Genomic DNA, 25,676 nt, shown 5'->3' with positions numbered 1-25,676 from the left:
TACCATTAGTTCCTTCTTAACACGTATTACACATTTCGTTTTGTTATTTTTGATAAAATGAACCAGCTGTCAGGATGGCTTGATAAACTTGATAACAATATTAGTAAACAATACCAACTACAACAAGTAAGTGTTTCAATGTTGATGTTATGGGTACGAACGTTAAGACAGAGAAAGCTTCATTTCTCTCTGTTCTTTTTATTTTCCACCCGAACCAGTCAAGCCTTCAATTTTCAAATGCATAAAGTACTCGTACCACATAACGTCATAACATTTCAGCCGCTCAAATAATATTTAGCCTGGATCCGGCGTGGAAGCCAATGAAATTGTGGGACACGAGTTTCAAGTGAAGCCCAAGGTGAATTTATGTCGAGTTCTGGAAAATGTGCATTCTTCTCCCACGCAAAGATTCAACCGAATCCAGATCCACTACCAAGATAAGAATGACATTGAGGAAAATAAGGCAATGATGAATTCCATCAACCTTCCTGAATGTATAGAGTATATGTATGAATGGAATCAACCAAGTTTAAAACAAAAGTGAGATGATATGGTGGTGAAAATGTAAATGTTTTATTCGTGTTGAAGTGTGAATGAGGGACATCCACGAGAACTTGTGAAATAAAAAGACTCTTGAATTGAATATTGGTGAATGAGCATCCTTCTCTCTCCGATCCGAAGTCCTTTCACCCGCGACGAACATGCAAAAAAGCAAAAGATGCATTTGGAATATGTCACGACCTGCGCTATTGTACCAACACAATTTTTGACCCTTTAAATCTTGGAAGCAGTTTTGCAATCAATAAATTTGAGCAGCAAAGTTTCTGGAATTCCTAAATTGCTGCTTTTACTTGTCCATAATGGAGGCACATAAACTCAATATTTTCTGAAACGGAGGGAAAGCCATGATTGTTAAGATCAGAATTCCTTTTTTTATCAAAACGTCACAGATGAATTGTTTTGGAAAGGGGAAAAGAAGAGGTTTCTCCGTTTCTTGCATTACGAGTACGGATAACACGTTGGGATTGGAATTGGTTTATTGTGAGAGCGGTTCTGATATCGAATGCATGACAATGGCCCTCCTCCGTCTGTCACTCATTATATTGGAAGGCAGAAGAGGCCCACACAATTGACACAAAGGCCTTCCTATGTGTGAGAGAGACAGAGAGAGACAGAGGAGAGAGAGAGAGAGAGAGTGACAAGTGAATTCCTGAGGCCCAGTTGCCAGTATGTCTCGTCTTTGAGAAGGGCCCGGAAAGGATACAGAATAATGATATGGAAATCCATCCATACGAGTTGGGCCTTGACATGTGAGTCCAATAGTTGTCTCCTAATGGACCACCACAGATTCAAAAGGCTCTTCATCCATCTCCATGATGGGTTGACATACCAAAGAAGAGAGTAGGATGAAATGACTATTGATTGTGACATCAGTTTTGAGGGCTCGTAGGGACCGCACAATCTCTTGAAGAAAATGTAATTTCCTCGTGCCATCCGGCATTCCCACGATGTTATTGACAATGTTCTCGAGGTCTTCGTCAAAAACCTGCGGCAAATAATGGTGAAAAATATATGTCTCTCAGCTTCTTTGGTCGGCAAGAGGAATCAAAAAAGGTCCTTTTGTCGGGTAGGGCATAGCAATATGGCTATAGCAATATGACTTAGCGTTCTTTATGCTTACAAAATCCAACGAACAGATGAAAAAACAAACTATGTCGTGAACTGGAAGGTCAGATCTCCAATTTCAATCTATGGCTCAGTCAAAGGCCGACAACAATGACACCGCACTTAACAGTGATTTCTTAACTCGTACAAAACAGTTCGAAAATTTCTTGGGTCTTTTGAATAAACTTTTCAAGATGAAAATATCTACAAAGCCCACGACAGGGTGAGTAGGGAAAAAGTAGAGCATGTGGCGACCCTGCCCTTGGGTTCGTCTCTTTTCCCACTTCTTCCCGGTTTTATCTTCTCTGTCCTCTCCTTTCCCTTTATTAACTTCCTTTTCCCTTAAATATAAAGAGTATCCCCTACTATACGAGTTGGCGGTTCCTTGAGATCAGCCACAAGCCACTAGTTTCTTTCCAAGGACTAAAGAGACACTAACTGGCGAAATCAGCCATTTTTCAGCCAAAATATTTCATTCAGTGTGGCCTTTGTTCCACGCACTGGTCGCTCCAGGAATTGAACATTCCGAACAAGGTTCATCCATTCACCTACACTTGAGAGAAAGGTGAAATCCTTGACAAGGCCTCTCTTGCTCTCAAAGAAAGCTCATATTTGTTACATTCTCACATTTGTACTCAAATCGTATCGTTTTTCAATCTCCTTGGACAAATACTGACCCTAATTAGTCTCCCGGCAACACTGTCTTCTTCCAGTATCTCGCTCTGACTGTCCAACACCAAAGTCAAAGTACTGGTTTGCAAGCTACTCGAGGCTAATCCCCCACAATCGCTCCCGTTACCCAGAGTGTGGGTATCACCTTCGTCATCTTCTTCATCGTCATCGTCACTGGAACTCTCCTCCGATGTAGTGAACCGGTTAGACTGGGTTGACTCTTGGCGGAGGAATGCCTCATCTTGAGAATTTTGAGTTTCCACGTGGTCGTTTTCGTCGGGCATTGGCGATGAGGGCGACAGACCAGAGAGAGACACGCTCTGGTCAGATGACCTTTTCTGGAAGGACAGCATGAATGGTATGTACTACTTCATACGCATCTGACCTTGGGAGGATGGCACAGAAAAAGTTGCATTTAATACGAACCGGCGAAGGTGTGCGGCATTGCTTCGTGAGAGCCCCTTAGAGAATCTGTCAAGGACAGTACAGGCTTTGGATAATGAAATTTCAGTGAGCAGTACGTGGTTAGCAAGCAAGATGCCTGCTTTTGAAGGCTGCCTAGCCTTAAGCAAAGAGAATGAAATTTTAGTGCATCTCCTCAGCTCCGAAATTGTAATCTACGATTTTCTATGGAGGCACAACAAACAGTGGTTGTTCGTTTCAATTAGAGCCAGCTAGCTTCATTATTTTGTCACACAAGTCCGTATTTTTCTATCATGTTTTGGCGCAGTGAAGCTCGTCACATGGACAGACCAGATTAGTAAAGGTGTTGGTGTTATTTTGGAACGTACCCATTGTACCCTTTAAATGCCAATGTGCAAAGCGTAGTCTGAATGAATGACAGTTAATGAAAATGAAATAGAAGGTCCAAAAGGGCACCGTGGCTACCATTTCAAACGTCAAATATAGTACACAATGGGAATAAGCGAAAACCCAAATTTGATTACAGATCGTAGCCCTATCTTGAAATTATTAGACCATAAGGAACCTTGAATTGTACCAATGCCCGTATTTTCTGCCTGTGACAATTCAGCTCGGCGGTTGGGTGTAATTTTTCTTTTTCCTTCCCCCTTTTTCGTGCGGGGATTTTCGTCATGCTTGTACTCTTTCATATACGTAGGCAATGTCTACATTGTGTTTTCGAGTGGCAGTAACAATAAACAAGTTTGTTTGGGTGGCATATTCATGATGCTTTTTCGGTTCCTACGTTTACGTCAGTCTTTCGACAGCACTGTTGTCTGAAGATTTGAAAAATGTTTGCCAAATTACTCAAATTTGGTTTGAGAAGGGCCAAATTGTGAGGCAAATTTGATGACCCCTTGAACGTGGTGCAATCGAGAAAACGGGCAGTCGATTGTTAAAGGATTAAAAGAAGTATTGTTTCAATGCCTAAGATTGTTTTGAGATTAGATTGTTTAAAATTTTGATATACATCTTATACAATTACAGGGCGTATATCATTTATAGAAGCAATCTTGTTCCTGTTGGTCTCCTGATATAAAAAGAGCCCCTATATATGATTCCAAATTTGAATTGGCAAATTTCTGCATTCCCCTAACGCAAGAAAAACATTATTGCCATTACGTTAGTGTTCATGTTTAGAAACTTTCTATTAAAGAAAACACAACAGAATGTTGGACTTCAGCTAACACATATGTGAAAGATAATTAAAAACTGGTGACTTCTTCTTGTCTCTACAGGAAATCAATGAGTTTATATATACACACATAAACATTAGTTTTTTAGCTCACCATGCCAAACGATCCCCGTTCAATTTTAGCAACCGAACGCTGAACAAAAGAGGGCACATCATCATAATTCGAATGTCTCCGCAAGATGACCTTTTTATTTGAGTTCATTTGCGACAGATCGTCAAACTCCGACGAGCTTGAAGATATCGAGAGAATCCGCACCTTTTGGGACTCTCGCTCAATATCGGAAGCAACCCGTTGGTTCGGCCGCAGACTAGATCGTCTGAAAAGCCGAGTTTCATCGGAATCCGTGGTCACGTTGGCAGACCTAAGAGGTTCAAAAACAAAACCATCCTGCCTCAACTCGATGTACAAAGAGGCCCGAGACCAATGAATGATCCTTAACTCACCCCGAATTTTGCGTGAAGAATCCTCTCAAACTGTTCCTCCAGGTTGAAGTCATGTTGTTGGGTTGTTCAGTTGGGTTGGCACTCGGAAGAAAGTTCGCCTCTTATCTCGGCCTTTGGAAAGTTTTCAGAGTTTTTTGAAGAAATCTGCCAGCATGTTTGCCCAAGTGGAATACTCTCTGTACGTAGAATCCGTCGTAGAACAAATCTGAGGACCAGCCGGCAGGAACGCGTCTTGCATTTCTTACTTAGAGTCTTCGGAGGAAGTCAGAATTTTTGATAGTAGCAAACTCATCTCATCGCACTTCCTTTGCTTGGATGGCAAGGTCTTAAATGCTGATGCATCATCATGACCTTCGCATCATCTGTGCTTTAGGAAGCCTTGGGGTGTTTTCAAATTCCAGATTAATTTGTACTGCATTCACAGGGTACTCTGCAAATAAACCGGCCTATTGTGGTCAGGAGAGAAAGGTTGACATTCCTTTGCTTTGCCTTAGAAAATGGTATGGGGTATAAGAATTTTCTCTGAAGAAGGAGATCAAATATCCGGGTGCCGACTTGGTGATGGGATCCACCGAGATATGGGACCAAATTATAAGGTGTTGTAAAAGTAATGGACCACCTTTGGTTTTCAAACGTCCTAACTGTTAAAATTTGCAATGAGGCTTTATGTATCAAAGGCATATTTTTGGCACACAAACTGGAAACATAATATTGTGCTATTTGATAATAGATAACCTGATTATCAGTATTGCTCCAGTTCATCACTCTCTGGAGGCCAAAAAATGTCTTGCATGAAGTCGAACGAGCTTCTGGGACATTGGTGTAAAGCCTGCCCAAGCGTCATAAATTTAAACTGATTCAGATTTAATTTGTGTTCATAAATAAGACGGTCCAAAAGTGTTCTATTGTTGCACGTTTCGAACCTCTTGAGAAACACCTCCTTGTTTTCAATCAGCAGGGTTCGGTAAGATACTGCTTTTGGTTAAATCAAATTTAACAATTTTTTCGGTCCTATTTGGGCAATTCAATCAATTTCGTTATCTATAACTCTTTAAACTAGCCTAAAACAGGATTTTGGTTGAAAATTGCTGGTTTTCGATCTTTTGTAAAACAAATGAAAAGCATTTCTGGCTAACAATTTTAGACATTTTCTTGCCTTGAATTATATAAAAAAGAAGAAGAAAATGAGAAGTCCCTTATTTTTCAAAAAAAACATTTACTCTGCCTTTGTCCTTCAAAAAAATCATGCTTCAACTAAAAATGATTTTTTTTGTGATTGATGGAGAGTATTACCGTTTTCTCTGAACTTGATTGCACTTTCCGGCATTTCTCGTTTGACAACACTGCGTAGTTATACAATCAATTAGATTTGTTTTAGATAAAGATTTAAGGACTTTCAAAAGTCTGAACTAAAGTTATTGAAGAAATGTATCTATGGAATGAGCCAATGAAAAAGAAGAACACTTAGTCTGTCTTTGCTCGGTAAAACTTCCAAAGAGCTTGAATAACTTGTCGAATTACAACCTCTTTAACCAACGAATTTGGGTTGACTGATCTGGCTAGCCCTTGAGCGTAAGGTTGATCAGGCATTTTAGTCAAAAACTTTTCCAAGTCTGACTTAAATCCTGCTCTCTCATACCTTCAATGTTCCTGGTAAAACATCTTTAGACATATTCAAGATGTGGCTGAACAATCGACTTGTACAGAGTTAGTATCGTGATACTATCTCTGGACTTAAACGTGTGATATATCCAACCACATGTTTGAAAATGTTTACCAACTTTCAACTGGATATGCTCATCGTACTTTCCATTATTTTGGAGGACTAAATCTAAATCCTTCATGGACGAAACCTGCTCGACATTTTTATCTCCATTATCTACAAGGCCATTCTTTTCCAGGCCATATTATTCTTAGTGATCTAGGACCTCTACCAAACTACCTGAGTTCTGACCATTCCTACCAAAAACTAATTTTTATCATCATTAAGGGAAGAGACTTATTTCCACATTTTGTGAACTTATTGTAACTAAAGCCATAACTTTTTTATCTAGCGATAAAATGTACTCAATGATTTAAAGATGTTCGAAACAGAAAAGGTTACAAATGCCATAAATTAAACAAAATTTAATCATTAAGATTGCAAATCTAATATCTATCCAATAACTTCGGATGGTCCATTTCTTTTGAAACACCCCATAGACCCTTGGTATAAAATTTTGACCCAGATGTGGGTATGCGTATGTGGCGCTATTGGATATAATATGGTTCATTTTAATGTGTCATCATGGCAAATGATCAGATGATCAACTTCTGGTTTAGATTGGAGACCGCAGGGTATTTAGTGCAGATTTCACTTGTCGTGCAACGTTTCTATTCAATTAATCGCATTCAAAATGTGAAGTGTTATGAGCAATTAAGAGCGATGATTGTTTTTTTCCATGAATATGTAAAAGTTCGAAACATCTTCAAAACAAGAGACGTAAGGCATTCCCAGAAAAGCCAATGATGCTTTTGGAATTTGTGAACGTTTCGTCGACTTTGTGATTAGAAAAAGGGCGTTATTATTTAGTGCGTCAAACAAACATGAACATTTTAGCTAGGGCTGTAAACCAACTTTTAAAAGACCGATACGACACCCCAAAGGCGAATGATCCACGTGTGTAAAGATGGCTGCACAATTATTCGCTTTGCCCTTTCAGGTAAACAATAAATGGAATGAAGATATTTTCTCTTCCTTGGCTTTTCCCCTCAAGATTGTGCACCTCCAGAATTTCGCGACCACAAACCGAAAAATTAAATCATAAACGTTGTGGAAATGCAATCTATTCACAACCAATGAACCTAAAAGCTAGTCAAAATACCCAGAAACTCGCACCAATAGATCATTTTGCCTTAAGCTCTCTGAAAGAACTCGAAACCTAGCTCGAGTTAAACGAGTCCCATCAAAGATTATTACAAACTCTACTTTTGGATCTTTGAGTGGAAAAACGTTGTGAACAAATATTGACAAGAAGTTGTTAGAATATTTCAGTTCGGAGATATTCCCTTACCACCCTCGTCGGTCTGCAACAGGTCAATGAATCCTCAACACGCTGCTTGACTGTATGAAAAAAGAGTTTCAAGATTGCTTGGAATGTGGAAATGGATGAACATGATATACTGATCCGAATCATTGCCGATGAACTTGGGTTAATCAATGGTTGGCTCAATGCGAAATTCCAATTTCCCGCCCCAACTCATCGTGAACAACGCTCAACAGAAACACGTGTCTGGTGATACTGGTAAGAGAGTCCATGCTTGTTATAGTGCCCGGCCAAACTTGCATTCCACTTGTAATTGGAGAATTTTTGAAGATAAAATTCGGATGATTTGACACAGTTAGTCAGCCCTGAAAGGGGGGAGAGCAAATGGAAGGTTGTGAAGAGTGAACACGACTGCCAATGTTGACTTTNATTCGGATGATTTGACACAGTTAGTCAGCCCTGAAAGGGAGGCGAGCTTCAATTTACCATTGAATGTAAATTGAACCCTAACAAACGTGGTGATATCGGGATTGCCCGAAGTGTGTGCTGATATGTCCGAGCTCTTCCAGAAGTGATTGGACGGTAAAACCGGTGGTGAGGCAGTGTTTCGTCATCAAGTGATTGTTGTTGGTAAACAAGTTTCAAAGTTTTACGTCAACAAGTCACCAAGAAAGGCTCGAGAGATTTTCCAAGGCTGATAAGCCCGAGAACGAGATATCTGCATATTTGATCGTCAATGATCATTATTGCTCAATTAAAAGGCGATCGGCATCTCGCTGATGTAATGACTCTGTACTCACAATGAGATAATATAACAACAGATCTGACTGATTTCATTGATAATCGAGGTCACCAACGGATATCTCTCCTGAGCCAGACAACTCCGTCCCAACGTGTTCGGGAATTTGTACGCCACGATTCCTGAAGAATTGTGGAACCCACGTGGTTCAGCAATCACAGTGAAGTGAGCCAGTGAGTCAGTGTCTCCAAACGTGTGAGTGACAAGATGATGTCCTTTCGGAATTGGTTTCTTCTCCTCGTCATCTATGTGTTGTACCTTCTTTTGGGTGGATATATCTTCCGTTGGCTGGAAAACCCAGAGGATTGCGACCGGAAACACGCCTTGTTCCAACGAAAAGCTCAAGCCAAAGAGGAGATCAGTCAGTTCTTAGGTAGGACGCTCTTTTTCTTTGCTCTTTAGATGAAAATGCTGATAGGTTCGATTTGAAACACTAGAATGCTGAAATGGCTGATGTTTGTCAGCTCTTTAACTCTTCAACTATTTGAATGGGTAGACGAGTTTGGTGCGATGGAATGGGTGGAGAGTTCACAAAAACAAATTGAGAGGGCAAGTTGTGTTGAACACCTTTGGTCGAATTGCTATAAATACTTGAAAATTACGAAATAATTACTCGACTTTAAACTATCAAGACCTGTTTAACCATTTTTGAGCAATAACTACATAGCTTTCCAATAACTTTCCAATTTTAGTATGATGTTGCCAAATACTATAACAGAATAGGCCAGACACGAATGTGTGCTTTGAAACATGCTAGATGTTTTTTTTCAATTGCACTTGAAATCCAAAACAAACTTGTTCTAATGGCTTTCTTAGTTTCAAAAATTGAGAGTATGTCTATTCAAGTCTGGCATAGAACCCTTTTGTACGACGATTGTAATTTTGTTGATTTGTCAGCTTTCCATAAATCCTAAGCGTACCAAGGACAAGCATAAAAGTTTGGAAGCTAGAACTCCTCATGTTTGTCTGATGACGAGTAAGGGCCGTTTTATTATCCGTGATTTTCCTCAATTATGACAGAGAATTTGGAGATTACGATTAGCCATAAGCCGCTTCGTACAAGTAACATGTTAGGTCAGTCAAGAGTGTATGAGAGAAGAGAAATCTGAGGGTAGTTATCATTATTTTTCAGACCTAAATTTACGGCTAGGAGGTTAGTTGGTCAGCCACCAAGGTGACTAACATGTGATTGTATAAAATTAGGCAGTTCAAATCATTGTCTTTCATGAAAATCTAGTCTTGGTGGAAATTGGAACAGTAAAGCGAAAAAAACTACGATGATGACTTCACGGCATTTTTGGGATAGGGTAACTGCCTCAATTTCAAAACAATGATGGTGATAGAATATACAAAAATACAAGCCAAATTGTTTTAGTAAAGCAGTTGTGATTGGAAAAGAACATTAAATTGACCAATGGGTATGGTTTTGAACCTCTACATCGTATAAAAATAAAGCAAGGCTATTGGATGTCGATTGACGTTTCACACTTTAGACAGATTTGCCTTCACCTTTGTGATGATTCATTAGTGAATTCCCCAAAAATTGAAGGGTGAAAAGAACATAGGGAGAGTTCAGTAATTTCCATGTCTTCAAATCGTTGGTGTTAAACGTAACATAATATCCCCTAATACGGTGTGAAATTGTTATTCTTTGGATATATATAAATTGGAACGATCACTAACGCACTTTGTTATGCAGTCATTGAATATTTCCCGAAAATCGATAAGGTCTCCACGAATCAGTCAATGGGTTTTTTACATTTTCTACGGGAAGAAGGTCTCATTGGATATTTCATTACGTTCTTGATGTGGCATTAATGGTATGCATTAGTTTGTACGACCTAGTATGTGGTTTTTCCTATCACTTGGTGATTTTGAGGGTCCATTCCGGGTTTTGGTGTCGCCCTTTCAGGTGTACGTATATCCACTAGAGAAATGGAGGAAGGTAGAAAAGACCTGGGCTCGAACCCATGAACTCGAGCACAACTTGGTCGCCAATTGATTAACTGCGGCATATAACCATCTTTTCTAGTTTTTCTGGCCAGTTTGAAATGAAAGTTGAGACTCAATAATGCATTTTAATCACGATGGTTCCATTTCCAAGCACCATTGATCTCCTAAAGGAAGAACAAATTCAAGATTTGAGGGCAGGTTATGCATGATATCTACATAGATTTATGTTGCAAATCCACTTAACAACATCCACGCAACGCCACAAACTACATATCTATGGGCAGAACTGTGTCAATTGCTTTTGGAATACAATTCATTACAAGCACAAATCTTTGAAATGAAAATGATTAACTTGGTTTTCAACTGTATTTCTTTTTTCACATACTGTGGAAAAGTAATCCAATTACACTTCAATCACACTCCTTTTTGAGATGTCAAGCCAATTTGGAAATTATTTCTTTCACATGTCGAGTCTGTGAAAAATTTAATGTCATCAATAAAAACCCCAATTTTGAAGACGTGACAGTGGAGTCAAATGTAAACAAATGTAATAGATTCAATTAAAAGGCCTATGAATATTCCCTTCTTCACTTTTTTTCATGTTCACATAGTCATCTTTGCTATAACATCTCGTTCTAGTCAGCTATTTAATCATGCTAACCATTTCATTCGGTCATTCTTTTATCGATCTCGTGTTATAATATTTCTGCACACACTTTTGCACGTTTTCCGAACTGGCATGATCCGGAGTGGGAATGAATGTTTTTACTTTTAGAAAAGATCAAAAATTTTAATTTCTCAATCATATATCCTCCAAAATAATGGAAAGTTCGATGAGCATATCAAGTTGAAGGTGGGTAAAGCTTTTCAAATGTGTGGTTGGATATATCGCACGTTTAAGTCCAGAGATAGCATCACGATGCTAACTCTGTACAAGTCGATTGTCCAGCCACATCTTGAATACGCCTCACCCATTTGGGCTCCACTGAGTTCAGCAGGTTTGCAAAAGGTCGAACAAGTCCAAAGATGTTTCACTAGGAACATCACAGAAATGAGAGAGCTCTCATATTGGGAGAGGCTAAAAAAGTTGGGACTGTACAGTGTTCAGAGAAGGTACGAAAGGTATCTGATACTGTACGTCTTCACAAGTATCCATGAGCTTTGTCCCAACCCAAGATTTAAGGTCAATGCTAGTGACCGCAGAGGCTTAATGTGCGTTTTGAGAGCACCTTCAAGCCCTCGAGAATCCAGGCTAGTTCGAACAATGAAGTCCACATCTCTTCTTTCTCGGGCTCCTTCATTGATTAATTTACTTCCCTCTGATATTCGTAGGGAATAAGTAGGCCTTGTTGATCCGGTAACATCTTTCAAGTCAGACTTGGACAAATTTTTAGATAGCATTCCTGATCAACCCTACGTTCAAGGACTAGCTCGGTCTGCCAACTCAAATTCGTTGGTAGACCAAATATCATATAAAAATTGAAAGGTAATAAATAGACGAATTATAATCTTTCATTTTAATAGTACAGGGAATTACATTCCCTGTAGCGGTTAGAAAAGCCCGTGAAAAAACAAACCAAAAAAAAACAAATATTTGGTATAATGTAAACAATTTATATTCCAGTTAATTTGATTTCAATTGTATTCTGTTGCAATCGCTTGGAAGTTCATTTTCAATGACGTAATCATTAGTGCAAATATGTTATTGTAATTACAATTACATCAAAGGTGTAGACAAAGACAGACTGAGGCATTTAATGTTCTTCACTTTTGCAAGAGATGTGCCCAGAATCCGAAAATTTCTATCATTCCTTAGCATTATAAAAGGAACTCAAGATTCAAAACAAGCAGCATTTTGTCACGAACAGAGGACTTCAAGTTACAGAAAATGCGTTTTAAGACCAGAGGCCACTCCCAATGATGTAAAGTGTTTGTTCATAATCATAAAAAGCTCTCAATAACTATGCTACGAAAATTCCAACTGGTCTTCCCTTTTCCATCATCAAACCTTTTGCGAAACTCGGGTTTATCTATGAAGCACCAAAATTGCACCAATCAACTTAGGACTCCATTATTTGTTACTCCGTGGTTTGGGAGTGATCGTCATAAAGGAACAGTTAAAGCGTCATTTACTTTGATCATTTGAAACGTTGTCAACAACTTGATATTAGTCACACACCTTTGGTATGTGAGATTATATGTGTGTAGTTAGTACACAGGTGTATTGCAAGATAACGTTATCTTGCCAGAGGTACTTTATCAGTCTGGACGTTCTTGCAATTGCATTTAGTTCACTCTTAAAAAGTATGTGTTTAAAAAAATATCCCTTTTTTTTGGGATTTTTTTCCAGAAATACGAAAAAAATTCTTGATGCAAATATTTTGCCATCAGTAAGATGTGTGGTGACAATTTCTTCATGGTAGAACCAGAGCGAGCAATAGTATGAAATCCCAAAGCTTTATACTATACTTCTCTATTCTAGATATCCATAATAGAATGCAAAGATAATTGTTTTGTTTTGTTTATTACGAAGTCAAAGGGCAGTTCTCTCGCTCGGCCTGCCATCTGATTTTGGGTGCCCCAGTTGAGGGATATTCCCTCTTCATTGTCACAGCCCAACATTAATTATAACCTTACCCTCGGTAATGAACGCAGGTTCGCCCATTAAAGCTGTTGAGGCAGCAACTCATGCTGTAATCAAATACCACAGAGAAGCTTGGACTTGGCTTCTCTGGAAACGAACCAGGATTCGCAAATTGGAAAGCGAATGTTCTACCAATACGGTACTCTAGCGAACTTAAGAATGTAAAGAGATACAAAGCGCCACTAAATGTGAAATAACACAATTAAACCCTTAGCCGTTAGCTCAGATGGGACCCGTCGTCTATTTCCAGGAATTAATTCTATCCGCCTCCTAAGGTAAATTATGCCACCTTGCAATGCCTACCAAGATACACAAAACAAATCTGACCACTAACTAAGATTTGCACCTCTTATCTAAATAGCCCTTTGAGAGGCCCACATTTGTTCATGCAAGACGTCACAACATTCCAAGATTGTCATCCTGTCATGTTTACCCAGTCCCCAGGCTTGTATTCTTTGGCAGAACTACTCTCAAATGGTCTCTCTCGTTCTATTCATTTCCCTGCCCATTGGTACACTGTATTACGTTTATACGTTCCATCATCTAATCAATCCCATCGTTCCAGGCACACTCTCTCGAAATCAGTTGGACAGTTTCACCCAAATCGTGGAAGATGTAGACGAAGTATTGGAGGGCTACAAACTTCCGGGATTCTTTGGCTTTTCCATTCGTTATCCGGAAGACGAGCTCACTTTACATCCAAGTCTCGACAATGTTACCAACTCAAGCATGCACGGATTGGAGAGCTTTGACTTGGCTGAGGAATGTTCCACGTGGAATTTGTACAATGCGGTGTTTTTTTCCTTTACGGCACTTACAACTATTGGTAAGTGGGAACAACGGGGGTGAATGAAATCGTAGACGCCCCAAGAATATTTATTGCCCATACCAAGATTGATCCACGCTTGACAATTGGTGGAGTCAAACATCAGGGAAAAGCTTAGACCTCGCAATTTCACGGCTCTTAAACGACCTTTTTGTCTGACACATTGCGTCCGGTTTGTTAAGTCGTCTTTGATAAAAGGGGCTCAAAGTGGAAACTTTGTGATTGCTTTGGGAGAGCTTTTGAAGGGTCGTTTGCGACAAACCGAAACTATAAATCGAGTTGTTGGCAAACAAGCTCCCTCCCAAATGTCTCGACCGAGAAGGTACACGTTTGACTTGAGGCAATCTTTGTCAGATCAGACCCTCTTATTGTTCAGAAGTACGACACAAAGGAAACAAAATCCCTTGTGGGGACAAGCTAAGCCTTACTTGATGCCCATGCTAAGCGATAGACCCCTTATTTGACTTGTGTACGGTGGACCACGTGGCCACATCCTGACAGGAACAATTCTCAAAGCAATTGCCAGACATTCCGGAACTTACTACTTCTATTGGACTGAGTTTGCTCATACGGTGTCATCATTTCCAGGTTACGGCCATCTGTCACCCTCGACGCAAGCTGGGAAAGCGGTTTGTATCCTGTATTCACTTTTGGGGATTCCAATCAATGGTGTTTTGATTGGCTCTTTGGCCACTTTCTTTGGTAACAGGGTAAGTGCACTAAGGTATATGCCCTTTCATTGGGATTTAGTCAATCGAGTGTGGTTTTTTTCGTATTAAAAAGGGACACTATGATACAAATCAGCCTTTTCTTGTTGGTGATTTCAAAAATTGACGATGCTGAGCCAGACATACGTTCATTTGATTGGCGTATATCTTGTGCAATAGAGGTCAATAAAAGGTATCTGTCCCTTGCGGCTTGATCTAGAACATGGTCACCCAAGTTGTACTTTTATTGGAATTCATCAAAAGAACATACGACACTTGAGTTGCTGCATCAAATAAGTAGAGGTCAAAGTAGTATTCAAATGAGGATTCCAAAACGCTAAATCTTATTAATGGATGACAAATATAGCATTTTCTTATTTCGTCCACTTCAAATTTGAAGTGCTCTCGTCAAGTTGGTATCATTAACATTAGAAGCTATCGCCATTTACCGTTCGATAGGTTGCTTCGTCAAAAAAGCTGATGTTGCACATTTTCATTCATGACTTGTTTTCTTGAGTGTGTCCACTTCATCTGAAAAGAAAAAATACTCCTTTTATTCATGTGATCGATCTCGTAGACTTTTAAAAAATGACCTAGGTGTTTGCCAAACGACTGAGATCGAACTGGAGAAGAGGTAGCGGGCAAGTGGTCTCCATAGCTAATTTTCGATGTTTTATATGCTCTTATTAAGGTTAGACAGAGGGCCCAAAAATAGGACCAATAGCTTGAAACACATTCCCAAGGTGCCCTCTTCAAACTACGGGGTTATCAAAACACTCGTAAGCACAAACAATGAAGTAACTTCTTTGAGTTAAACGTACATTTCCGATCTTCACATTCACAGACCAAGTAGTGGAGATGAAGTACCGAAAAATTGCCAGATTATTGCTCAATGTTCAGGACACAAATTCCAAAACAATACAAAAGGCAATTAATCAAAACATGTCATCATAAGAGCACCAAGCTTGGGCGTTTTTCCGAGAAACCTCTTGCAATTACATTCATCTATGAGATGATATGATGATATCTATTGAGATGAGAATAATTCGAGGGTCGGTTGTGATTTAAACATTTTCTCCGCCACTTACGCCAACCCTCTCGAATCAGCACAAAAAAATGATGCAAAAATAATTAAATGTTCAAAATGTCGAGACCTTGGACTGAAAATGCTCTCTTCTGCATGAGTGCCCAAAATTCGCTCCTCTTTCAACTGTTTTGACAAAATTTGAGTCCCTTGGGGAGGAATCCATGGGAAAAGAGAAAGAGCAAACCTGAAAAGTCTTACATTATTTCAGGAACGGCACGTACCATGTCTTTTGTTTTATATTGCCAAATTGAATCACCGAATGCTATCGCTGTTTTAAACAAATGTTTGGTTTGTTTTAGTAAGCTAATTTGGTCATTTTAGAGAATGAAAAATTCACGCACTTGGTTGAAGCTTATAAAACGGTCGATCTTTTTTTGTTTCAGCAAGATATTGCTCCTTAGGCTCAGATAGCAAACTCTTATTGAAATCATAATGCCTACTTATACATAAAATTCCGATGTTCAGGTTCACATTTTCTGACGTCGTGAACTCGTAATCTAGGACAAATTAAAAGAGCGATTTGTAGAACAAATATGTTTATTATTGTTGGCAGAGAACCCGAGACGTTATTTAGCAGAAACCTACGTCACAGTATTTAGAAAGAGATAAGATATGCCTTCAATTTGCAAAAAAAAACTCACCATGCAGCCCATGACTGTTTGGTCAGAAAGGTGTCTCTGGAAATACTATGAGGAGGACAAAAACCTGATCAATTAACATGCTTTTGATTTAATTACTATTTAACACCTTTTTGCCTGCCTTAATTGAGAAAGTGTACTTGAATTCATGGTGATGAGACTTTTTGATGCTTGTGTTTCTTTCCTTTTGGGACCATTATCGTAGTAAAATGCAAACATCTATAAAATCAAGGCTGAAATTCCATCTGACAAAACTATTACGAAGAAAAACAAACAGATGAAACTAGGAAAATCGTTGAATTGTTATATATAAAGATACGATCAGATGTATTTTTGTTGTTCGTTAAAACAAAAAGAAATTCTAAGTTGTGTTCTTTTTGAACCACTTGTTTTTCTTCAATTTACTAGAATCTAGAAATCAAGTGTCTTAAAAAATAACTATATACTAAGAGCGCGAATATTTCATTGAGGTTCTTTTGATGTGTTCAAAAAAATGAAAAAAGTATGAAATTACTTGTTTGAAAGTTCGTCAAATTTTCGGAATTATTCGGAAAATATTCGGAAAATGGTTAGGGGGCAATTGGTCATAAATGGTAAAAAAAAAACGTTTTTTGACAAATCATTAGCAGCTACTTAAACTTCAATCCTTAAAATATCTCAAACTGTTACTTATCCTTATAATGATCCAACCAACGAAGTAGGGATGACGGGTCTGTAGCTCGCTCTGGAATATAAAGTTCATCAGGAATTGTGATCAGAAACTTGTCCAAGTCTGACTCAAATCCTCTTACCGGATCAATGCCTAGAGATTCGCTAGCAATAGTAGAGGCAAGCAAATTGTACAATTAAGAAGCCCAAGAATGGAAGGAGATCTTAGCTGATCTAAAAACCTGGATTTTGTGTGTTTGGGTGTCCTTTCAAAGCCCTTACAATAACTGCAACCTGGCCGGCTTGGGTCAAAGCTCATAAATGCTTTTGAAGGCTTATGTTTAGAGACGGAAAACAAGTTGCCTTTTTGGCCGGAAAAAAATTAAGTTGTGAAAAATTTGAAAATTTCCTAGTTGCAAATATGCAAAAAATGTTGTTATATCGGCAAAAAAGCCCTTTTTAGCCCCTTTCAGCCTCTTTGCTGCATTCTTTATGTTATGAAATGCTCGGCATGCAATGTCATTTTCTGGGTTTTCCATTGAGATTTCTTCATTTTATCTATTAGAAATTAAGATATCTTGCTTGCAATGTTTGACATTAAGACACTTTTTAATTGATACGTAGATTTTCATTTACAATTGCTTCTCCTCTGAAGCCTGTTGTTATTATGCTTTTTGTGCATTAAATGAATTTAGGTTATTGGTCGGATCAAACCCATGATGGAAGATGGGGCTAACTCAAGTGCAACCTCCTTTTTTTGTAGCCTTTCCGAAATGAAAAAAAAAACGGAGTTGAATTTGGACTGCAAATTCGTTGGCCGACCAAATATTGTATCAAGTTTCAATGATAACAATTATCGTTCATTTTGATCTTAAGTGGGATTACATTCCTGATAGCGTTTAGTAACGCCCGTGAAAACCAAAAGCAAAACAAACGATTCAATTACTAAAAACTTCTGGATGTTGCACGGAAGAAAATAAAAAAAATTGTCCCCGACGGGGAGAAATAAGTTTAGAAGAAAACAGATACGGGCTCAAATGACTAAACAGCTAACAGAGTTCTAAAATGTGAAAAAAAGTAAGAAACAAGTCGAAGAAATAGAAGAGAGGTTAAAAAGCTTTTTCTTCAGGTTTTACCTTTCCTTCAAGGTCTATTTATTCTAAACTAGGTAATACCTTCCAAGTTACTGAAAGTAGCATGTTGAATGAAGTGGCGAGCTAGACAGGTCGTTCAGAGAGAAAAGCCAGCCCCACAAATTAAGTACTTTGCTGTTCTCCCTCTTATATTCAGGCCAACTTCGCCTGAGGACCGACATGTTGAACTTGGAACATAAACCCAAGAAAAAAACAACACTTTTTCAAAGGCATCAATGCAATAGATCTGATGCTCAAAACAAATGACACATCTGTTAGGTTTACTATCCTTTAACCACACAGAATTTCATTTGATCCCAATTTTGTCGATCATTGAACTGAATTTAGCTCTTTCATCAAACCATTTTGCAAATAAAACGCAGCACTTTGAACAGCAGCTGGCGATGGTTTCGCCAAGAGATAACGTTAATTTGAAGTGCTCTGTTGAGAACTAATCATGGCTCAAAATGTTCAAGGCAATCGGTAAGGAAAATTGGGATGATCTCTGTAGGTGCCAGATACTTGAATGAGCTAGGAACCCGTATCATTATGTAATTTGATGTACGTCAGTGCTGAATAGGCTCATTAGCATCATTGGGGAATGCTCATATTCCATTTGATTTTGTTTCGAATGTCCTTAAATCTGATTTCCCGTCGGAAAAAAATGAACCAAAATAGCCAACCAAGCAAATGTCAAGTTTGAAGATTTTGCGAAAACTTTTGTGCTTGCTAATACAAACTCTTTGAGGGAAAGGTTTTTTTTAATAATGTACTCACGAAAGAAAAGAATGTGATGCCATACCTTAGTTTTACAGAGTTTGATAATGTGTTCGAGTTAAGAGATGGTGGCTAAATTGAATTGAAGTACGTCTTTCAAGGGTCCTCGAAAGGTATAGATTCAACTAACTCAGTTTTCGTTTAAAGGAACGAACATGCTCCAATCTGGACGTAACTCCGATGAGATCGTAATGATTGGACTGTCATGACATCTCTCATAGGGATGTATTCCATTAAGCCAATCTAACGACCCAATTTAAATTCCAACTGTCTACCAATTCTTCCAATGATTACGTATATGCGACTCTTTGCCTCTGGATTTTTTGTCTTACTCTAATTCACATGATCACGAAGGATGAGAGGGTGCGAATTATTTTATTCCACAGATCAACAAGTTAAAGAAAAGGACCTCAAAGAAAACTCAGAAGGCGAGTGGATTCAAAGGAAAACGATATCTGAGAGTTTTCTTGGAGATCATATTTTATCTGATTCCCGGATTGGGGATCTTCGTGTTCATTCCCGCGGGCGTTTTCTGCCTCATCGAAGATGGATGGACATATTTGGACAGCTTTTATTATGCCTTTGTCACTCTGACCACAATTGGATTTGGAGATTACGTGGCGGGTAAGCTAGATCGAATTTTTCATTGCTAGATATCCGACGAGGTTGCTTACCTCTGAGAGAACAAAGTAGCCTACATATGGTAACTGTACATGATGTTTTTTATCTTGTCCTTACAAGCAGTGCACAGGGGATTTTAGATTATTGGAACCAGGTAATCGATCCGATTCAACTAATCCCACGATTCATTCTCTGACCCAGTGCCTTTTGAGTGCTGATGGTCTTCGCTTTCTTTTCTTTCCCAGGTCGAGATCAGGAGGTCGTGAAGAAATTGGGCGGTTGGGGCATTGTCTACGAAATTGGTCTGATTGTCTGGATCGTTTTCGGCTTGGGCTACTTGATCATGATCATCAGCAATATCACCATGTCACTCCAGAAACCGGCACGAAAAGCAGCCAAGCGGATCAAAATGGCCGAGAAGGTCATGGTGTCGAGGATCATTCATGAAATCTTGGTTATGAGATCTAAGGGATCAGGTGTAAGTTAAAACGCGAATTTCGGTCTTTGTACCTTCGTTGCTTATTTGTTGGGTAGGCCAACCAACGACAATCAAAAATGTACGGAGGGCGAGGACTTTCCCATTTCGTTATTTTGCACCCCAACTTTCTTTCTTTTATGTTTTGTTCATCATCATACCGATTCAATAAGTCTTTCAATTTTTTATGTCCTGCTCTCCCTCCCTCTCTCTTTAGGACAAGGATTTGAGTTCGACTTCACTTTCTTTTTGCTTATACTAGATGCATTCATTTTTTACTCTGATTAGGCAACATCAAAATTACCGTTTATTCTTACTTAGTAACAGCCGAATCTTGGCGTGAAAATTGAGCCATCTTCAAAATAGTGCTTGCCATTTTTTTCTTCCTACGCCAACAATCATATATCTCATCAAAAAGGATGAACTCCTCCACCTTTTCGAGCATCACCTTTGATGGAAAATGAACCTCCTATGTTATGATTGAAGATGGTGGTGCTTTTTTGTTGTCTCAGGAGAAACTGTACGATGATGAGCCACGAGGAGTTCGGATCTCGGACTCCGAGCCTTGTTTGGTGAGTCCCAAGGGCGACGACGTTCCAGATGAAGACCAGGTCATTCGTAAGACCCAATCATCTTATGAGCTCGACCAAGCCGAGAGAGATCAAAATGATATTACACCCGAAACACTGGACATACCAAAAATCCAGGTACGTGCAGTACAATAGTATCTTCAATCGAATAATGAATGTCAAACGATAAAACAAAATAAAACAATGTGAACGCTTTTGATGGATTTGGATATAGATATACGAGTACTTAAAACTCGGGTATCTGCAAAGATTCATCAATAGGGCTGGTAAATTATGATATTATATAAGCCATGTATCAATCAATTCATAAAAAAAAAAAATATTGCAGAAGAATATTCAAAACATTGTGGATGAGGAAATGGCCCCGGTGAAAGAATCTGTGGATCACTCAGAAGCACATGACTCCTATCAGGAGAGCTTAGATCGAGTGCCTTCCCTCCAAAATCTGTTCAACGAGACGGGCCCGTTCGCTCGACGGAGATCTTCGACCACCTACAAATACACGAACGATGGTCTCACTCAAACTGATGTTCCCAAGCGAAAGCCCGTCCTTCGAAAAGGCGCTCGATCGATCTCCATGCAACACCCACAACTATTTGTGACAGACGCGCCCAAGAAAAGAGGTGGCGGGAAACCCAGAGCCAGATCTCGTACATTGTCCGTTTCCGAGCGAGTTGACAGTAAGTGTTTATATTACATACGTACATATGTACGTACGTATATACATATTACATATGAATGGTTTTGCAGGTGTTCCATTTACGCCCACGAGAGAACTATTTGAACGGTCAGACCTATCCTCTTTGTCCAATTTGGATGGTTTGGAAGATATACTCCGTGATGTGACTTTGGAGGAATTTGCTCTTGCCACTCAGAAAGTAATGAATGACGATTCCAAGCGATTCAAAGGAGCTGATCAAGGCCATGTAAACGAGAGTGAGGAAGAGGATGAGGAGCATGGCGATAAAATTGATGACTTCCCCACTTCGCGGGAACAAAGCAGCAGCAGGCCAAGAGATCAACACGCCGGTGAGTGATTGAATAAGGCGATCGCATTACGAGCGTACCTCTCTACGAGTGAGTGTTCAAATTTTGAACGATCCAATCAACTACCAATGCAGCTTGACATACTTTACATGACGGATCCCACAAATTTTGGCACTTCCAATCATACGTACATAGTCAAAGTTAATGCATCCCCCTTGCTATGGAAGGCTCAATGCTAGATGGATTTTTGTCAATTGAAATCTGTTTTATAGGGGTAATTCATAACCGAAATCATCGAATTCATCGATTCGTTTCAGATCGACGTGACGAAGAAGCCGGGACGAATCGCCGACGATCAAACCTGATCAATCCGGAACTCATCCGGCAATTAAGCTCTTTGTTTGGGAGTGGAGCTAAACGAGGTTCGGCTACTTTTACCATCGGATCCAAGCCGAGAACTGTGAGCGAAAGCTCGTCCCGATCCATGGATGTGTCAGGGAGAACCATGGATTCATACGTACCCTAAACATAAATTTGACTTGCCTTAGAATTATTTATATTTATCCCTACACAACAAGCACAAAAAAAAGATAATCAAGAGAATACCTACTAAGACGACGACAATTTCTTGAACTCGTCTTCGGTGACCATTCGCTCCTTGAGTTGGCTCAAGCCTTCAGGTAGTTTGGGCATGATGATGGCCACAAAGCCTGGTCCAAAAGGTTGGTCCACCATGATTTGAGGGTCCTCGATGACTTTGGGATTGATTTCGATTAGCTTGCCTTTGACTTGGCTCCTCAAAGGATATCGCTCTCCGTTGTCGCACTCGATCCAAGCCAAGATAGCATTCTCATCCACAACTTGGGCGCCTCGTTTAGATTTTCCTTTCACGTCCAGATTATCCAGCCTTCAATTGAATACGAAACAAATGTATTGTCGGGAAGGGACCTAGTCACATGTAGGTGCCCCTCAATTTTGAGAGCACTCCCAATCCGTCATTTTTGATAAAACATCACAAGGGTTTTGTCCCAAACCGTGAAAGAGAAGGTTGCTGAAAAGTCATGAACAATGCAATCGTTTGTTACTTTCACGCAAAAAGTCTTTTGTCTTTTCGACGGATCAACTCTCATGAAAATGAAAATGAGGCTCGTGAAGTTTTTTTTGAGCCACGGTTAATATCAAACATATCATCAACCGAAGCCTCGCAATATTAGAAAAAGAATCGGCCTTAAACCAAGATATACAATTGCTCGTGATATACAGTATACACATGCGATACAGTATTGGAGTCCAAAAGATCAATACTTGAATTTCGTATCTCCTAAATCGTTCACTTTACTCCAAACAAGCATATCACAAGATCACAAGATCACAAGATCTTGTTAAATAGATGAACTTGACCAAGATTGAGCCTAAAACTATGCTTAGAGAACTCGGGGAGACATGTACAAAGTTATGTTGTTAACACTACATAACATTTGACTTTTTGGCCTGCTTTTGGTCAATTACATAAGCTTTCAACAACATAACTTTGAAATGAACCAGTTTACAATACAATGATAAAGAAATGACGACCTGCCTTTACATGAGGAGATATGTGTTTCTTATCTTATTACTTTAATTGAAAAAAAAAGTGGCCCTGTGTTGCTTGGACCAAGAGCAGGCCGATTTGGCGTAAAGCTCTGTCACAGTCCATATTTCTAGAAGTTCGTGAACAGGCATATGCATGTAAGATGTAACGATCCAGACTAGTTCAGAGGCCTGCGCGGGCCCAACCAATCTATGCCTGCTCTCCCTCAATTGGAGACATGTCAAAAGTGTACGTTCACTACGATTGATTCTGAATTCTGGTTGAGGAAAAAACTCATGGATACTTTTTAGAGATGCATTTTAAAAGATACCTTTTGCACCTCCTTTCAATACTGCACACTGCATTGTCCCAATCTTCTTGGTTTGTTGCAATATAGCAATTGTTCTCTAATTCTCACATTATTACTGCTTGCCTCAAAAGCTCAAGCTTTTCCTACAAATGCAAATAGAACCTCAATACTTTACACGCAAAAGAGCAAATATAAAAACATTTGCATTTTAGCCCAGGCCTAGCCCTGGCACCCAGAGTGAACCAAATTTAATCTAGAAACCTGCATGCCTTTTCTTTAAAAGCCAAGTTTTAAGTTCAGTTATGCGTTCTGTTGGCGCCTTATTCGTGATTTTCATGTGTCTTTTTTGCTTTTAAACAGGCTTATATCTTTGCGTTTGATAATTCTTCATTTTTCCTGTGAAAATGAATTATTTGGTGCTTTCTTTTGGGAACCCTCAAAATGGGTAAGGCAAACTTTTCTGCATAGGTGAGTCTTGTTATGGATCATTCTTAACATTTTCAGCCACAAATCAGTCATATTTCAAGCGCCAAGGTCCTCAGCTTTTCTTTATCGTTGGTAACCAAAATGCCTTTTGAAGTCATTTAGTCATGTGCCTAGAACAAACGATTTCATTGAAAAAATATTGAAAATGATACTTTTGACCACAACTTTCACATATCTGTACAATGAATGACATAGTTCTAGTGATGTCACAACTTTTCCGCGCAAAGTTAGGGTAAAAAGGGCAAAATTTGAGCAAAAGCTCCAAGTACAGAGAGAGAGGCACTACTCACGTCCATCAACCACCAGCTCCAGAGTATTTTTATAAATTTGGTCATCTGATACATATGTGTATGAATGAGAATATGCATGTATCACTAGTGACCAATTTTTCAACCGGTTCCTTTCAAATATTGAGGCTTCGAACTCTTTGGACTTCTCATATCTGTCTTGCATTTTCTGACAACTAGATCATCTTTTATGGTACTTCTTGTGGACTGAGGAGAGTTGACTGACTTCACAGATAGAAATAAGTCATCATATATATTGTTCCTATAGTGTTTTAAAGGTTATCATCAAAGCCTTCAAGGCCAACAACAACGACAGAACGACCGAGAGTGAAGTAAGTGAAGACAAACAAAATGATTCAAGCCAAGATCAGAAAATTGACGAACGAACTAAGAAGAATTAGTGATGGAAGGAAACGAAAAATCAGGAGAGGTTGGAATTTCACATTTTGGACATTGCAAGTAAGCGGAAACCTTCTGGCTTGCAGCAAGTCTTCACGTCTAAACCTGGTTGGCCTCTTCTTTAAAACCCAAGTTTTAAGTTCAGTTATGCGTTCTGTTGGCGCCTTATTCGTTCCAAGTTTTACCACATCCACCCAGTATTTGGCTAGTTTACCATTGTGCAAAGATCAGCTTGAATTTCCTGGCCAAGCACCAGGGTCTAGAAATTTTGTGGCTTAAAAGGATGAGATATTCAATTAGAAAACTGAGTAGAGGGCTCAAAAGCGTTATCGAATCGTTGTCATTCCAAGTTTAGCCTTAAGATACTTTCTAACGAGGAGTTTTAGTCTACACCAGTGAGGCTTTTGCCCAAGCTATCAAACTTACCTGTTGATCCGATTGGTCACTTGAAAGTTTAGCCTCTCGACTTTGAGTCCTTTCCGGTGTATGGTGTGATGCGGGGACAAACACACTAAACAAATCCGATTGGAATGGACCAAAATGAGACCGGCTTCCTTGAACGGATCCGTCGGAGACTTGCGCTCATTCGAATCGGTCGAATCGGTCGAATCGGTCGAATCGGTCGGTGGAACACACGAAACAGGATCCTGCACCAAAGGTCGGGTGTAATACCGAGTGTAATATCGTTGCTCCACACTCAAGGGATCCGCATCTGGAGCCTGGGGCAATAGGCTGTGTTCAATAGGGGGAATTTCGATATCAACACTCATGGTGCTCAAATGGGGGCATATATTTATTCGGACATGTGATTCTTCAGTGTTTTGTTTATTTGAGGGGAAATGGCACACAGAGCACAGAGTATTATTAGGATGGAAACTCATCGGCGAACTAGAATAATCCGGTGTTCAAGAGCAAGCTATCGAGCTGTGTCAATATTTGTCATGGTATGGGGCAATTAATCGGTAAATCATTGAATTGGCTCAATTCTCCATGATCAATCATACGAATAACGATGTTTCAATCCATTCAAGCTCAATCAATAATTACTCTGACAGCGCCTCACTGTCTTGCAGACCCAAAATTGAAACATGGCATTGAATGTGACTTCCTTCCCTTAGTTCAGCCCATATTTCATGAAAAACATGCGATTCAGAGAGTTATATTTCTTAAACATGGATGGCCCCATCTATCAGCCCATTAGTATTTGATGTCTAGTTTCTCATGGCCCTCTGATAACTCTATGCCCTGGGGCAAAGTTGTCGACTTAAGAGGCTG

The 25,676-nt window shown here is 39.4% G+C and overlaps 3 protein-coding genes across 5 annotated transcripts; 1 reads left to right on the top strand and 2 right to left on the bottom strand.

The window, feature by feature from the left end:
• Positions 1-551: 551 nt before the first annotated feature.
• LOC131879805 (uncharacterized) lies at positions 552-7,629 on the bottom strand. The gene is made up of 5 exons (XM_059226236.1): positions 7,492-7,629; positions 4,439-4,868; positions 4,089-4,356; positions 2,343-2,675; positions 552-1,546 (listed from the first exon to the last, which is right to left on the bottom strand). The coding sequence occupies exons 2-5, from the start codon at positions 4,489-4,491 to the stop codon at positions 1,331-1,333; spliced, it is 870 nt and encodes a 289-aa protein (XP_059082219.1). The 5' UTR covers positions 4,492-4,868; positions 7,492-7,629; the 3' UTR covers positions 552-1,330.
• A 323-nt stretch (positions 7,630-7,952) lies between these two features.
• LOC131879797 (uncharacterized) lies at positions 7,953-21,962 on the top strand. Its single transcript, XM_059226214.1, has 9 exons — positions 7,953-8,636; positions 13,426-13,686; positions 14,275-14,396; positions 19,063-19,300; positions 19,543-19,775; positions 20,285-20,479; positions 20,691-21,042; positions 21,113-21,391; positions 21,667-21,962. Exons 1-9 carry the CDS (start codon positions 8,471-8,473, stop codon positions 21,873-21,875), a joined length of 2,055 nt encoding a protein of 684 aa, XP_059082197.1. The 5' UTR covers positions 7,953-8,470; the 3' UTR covers positions 21,876-21,962.
• On the bottom strand, positions 21,730-25,260 carry LOC131879806 (protein Abitram-like). Of its 3 annotated transcripts, none has more exons than XM_059226240.1 (3): positions 24,828-25,260; positions 21,960-22,256; positions 21,730-21,871 (listed from the first exon to the last, which is right to left on the bottom strand). In XM_059226240.1, coding segments are annotated over exons 1-3 (642 nt in total). In that variant the 5' UTR covers positions 25,172-25,260; the 3' UTR covers positions 21,730-21,870. The 3 variants fall into 3 exon arrangements, with proteins under 3 accessions (XP_059082223.1, XP_059082221.1, XP_059082220.1); XM_059226238.1 differs by having other exon boundaries at positions 21,734-21,871; positions 21,956-22,256; XM_059226237.1 differs by lacking the exon at positions 21,730-21,871 and having other exon boundaries at positions 21,889-22,256.
• Positions 25,261-25,676: the final 416 nt, after the last annotated feature.

This window comes from Tigriopus californicus, chromosome 4 (assembly GCF_007210705.1).
Source record: "Tigriopus californicus strain San Diego chromosome 4, Tcal_SD_v2.1, whole genome shotgun sequence".
Taxonomy (NCBI): domain Eukaryota; kingdom Metazoa; phylum Arthropoda; class Copepoda; order Harpacticoida; family Harpacticidae; genus Tigriopus; species Tigriopus californicus.
This window is presented reverse-complemented; position numbering and strand designations above follow the sequence as displayed.

What these genes read in the sequence shown, in the direction of transcription:
- LOC131879797 (XM_059226214.1), top strand. Translation starts at nt 8,471, where the DNA reads ATGATGTCCTTTCGGAATTGGTTTCTTCTCCTCGTCATCTATGTGTTG. An exon ending in TACGGCACTTACAACTATTG is followed by an intron (nt 13,687 to 14,274) that starts GTAAGTGGGAAC and finishes CATCATTTCCAG; the next exon opens with GTTACGGCCATCTGTCACCC. An exon ending in TGGACATACCAAAAATCCAG is followed by an intron (nt 20,480 to 20,690) that starts GTACGTGCAGTA and finishes AAAATATTGCAG; the next exon opens with AAGAATATTCAAAACATTGT.
- LOC131879806 (XM_059226240.1), bottom strand. Translation starts at nt 25,171, where the DNA reads ATGAGTGTTGATATCGAAATTCCCCCTATTGAACACAGCCTATTGCCC. An exon ending in GTGACCAATCGGATCAACAG is followed by an intron (nt 22,257 to 24,827) that starts GTAAGTTTGATA and finishes ATTCAATTGAAG; the next exon opens with GCTGGATAATCTGGACGTGA.
- LOC131879805 (XM_059226236.1), bottom strand. Translation starts at nt 4,491, where the DNA reads ATGACTTCAACCTGGAGGAACAGTTTGAGAGGATTCTTCACGCAAAAT. An exon ending in TTCTTCACGCAAAATTCGGG is followed by an intron (nt 4,357 to 4,438) that starts GTGAGTTAAGGA and finishes TGAACCTCTTAG; the next exon opens with GTCTGCCAACGTGACCACGG. An exon ending in AACGGGGATCGTTTGGCATG is followed by an intron (nt 2,676 to 4,088) that starts GTGAGCTAAAAA and finishes CTGTCCTTCCAG; the next exon opens with AAAAGGTCATCTGACCAGAG.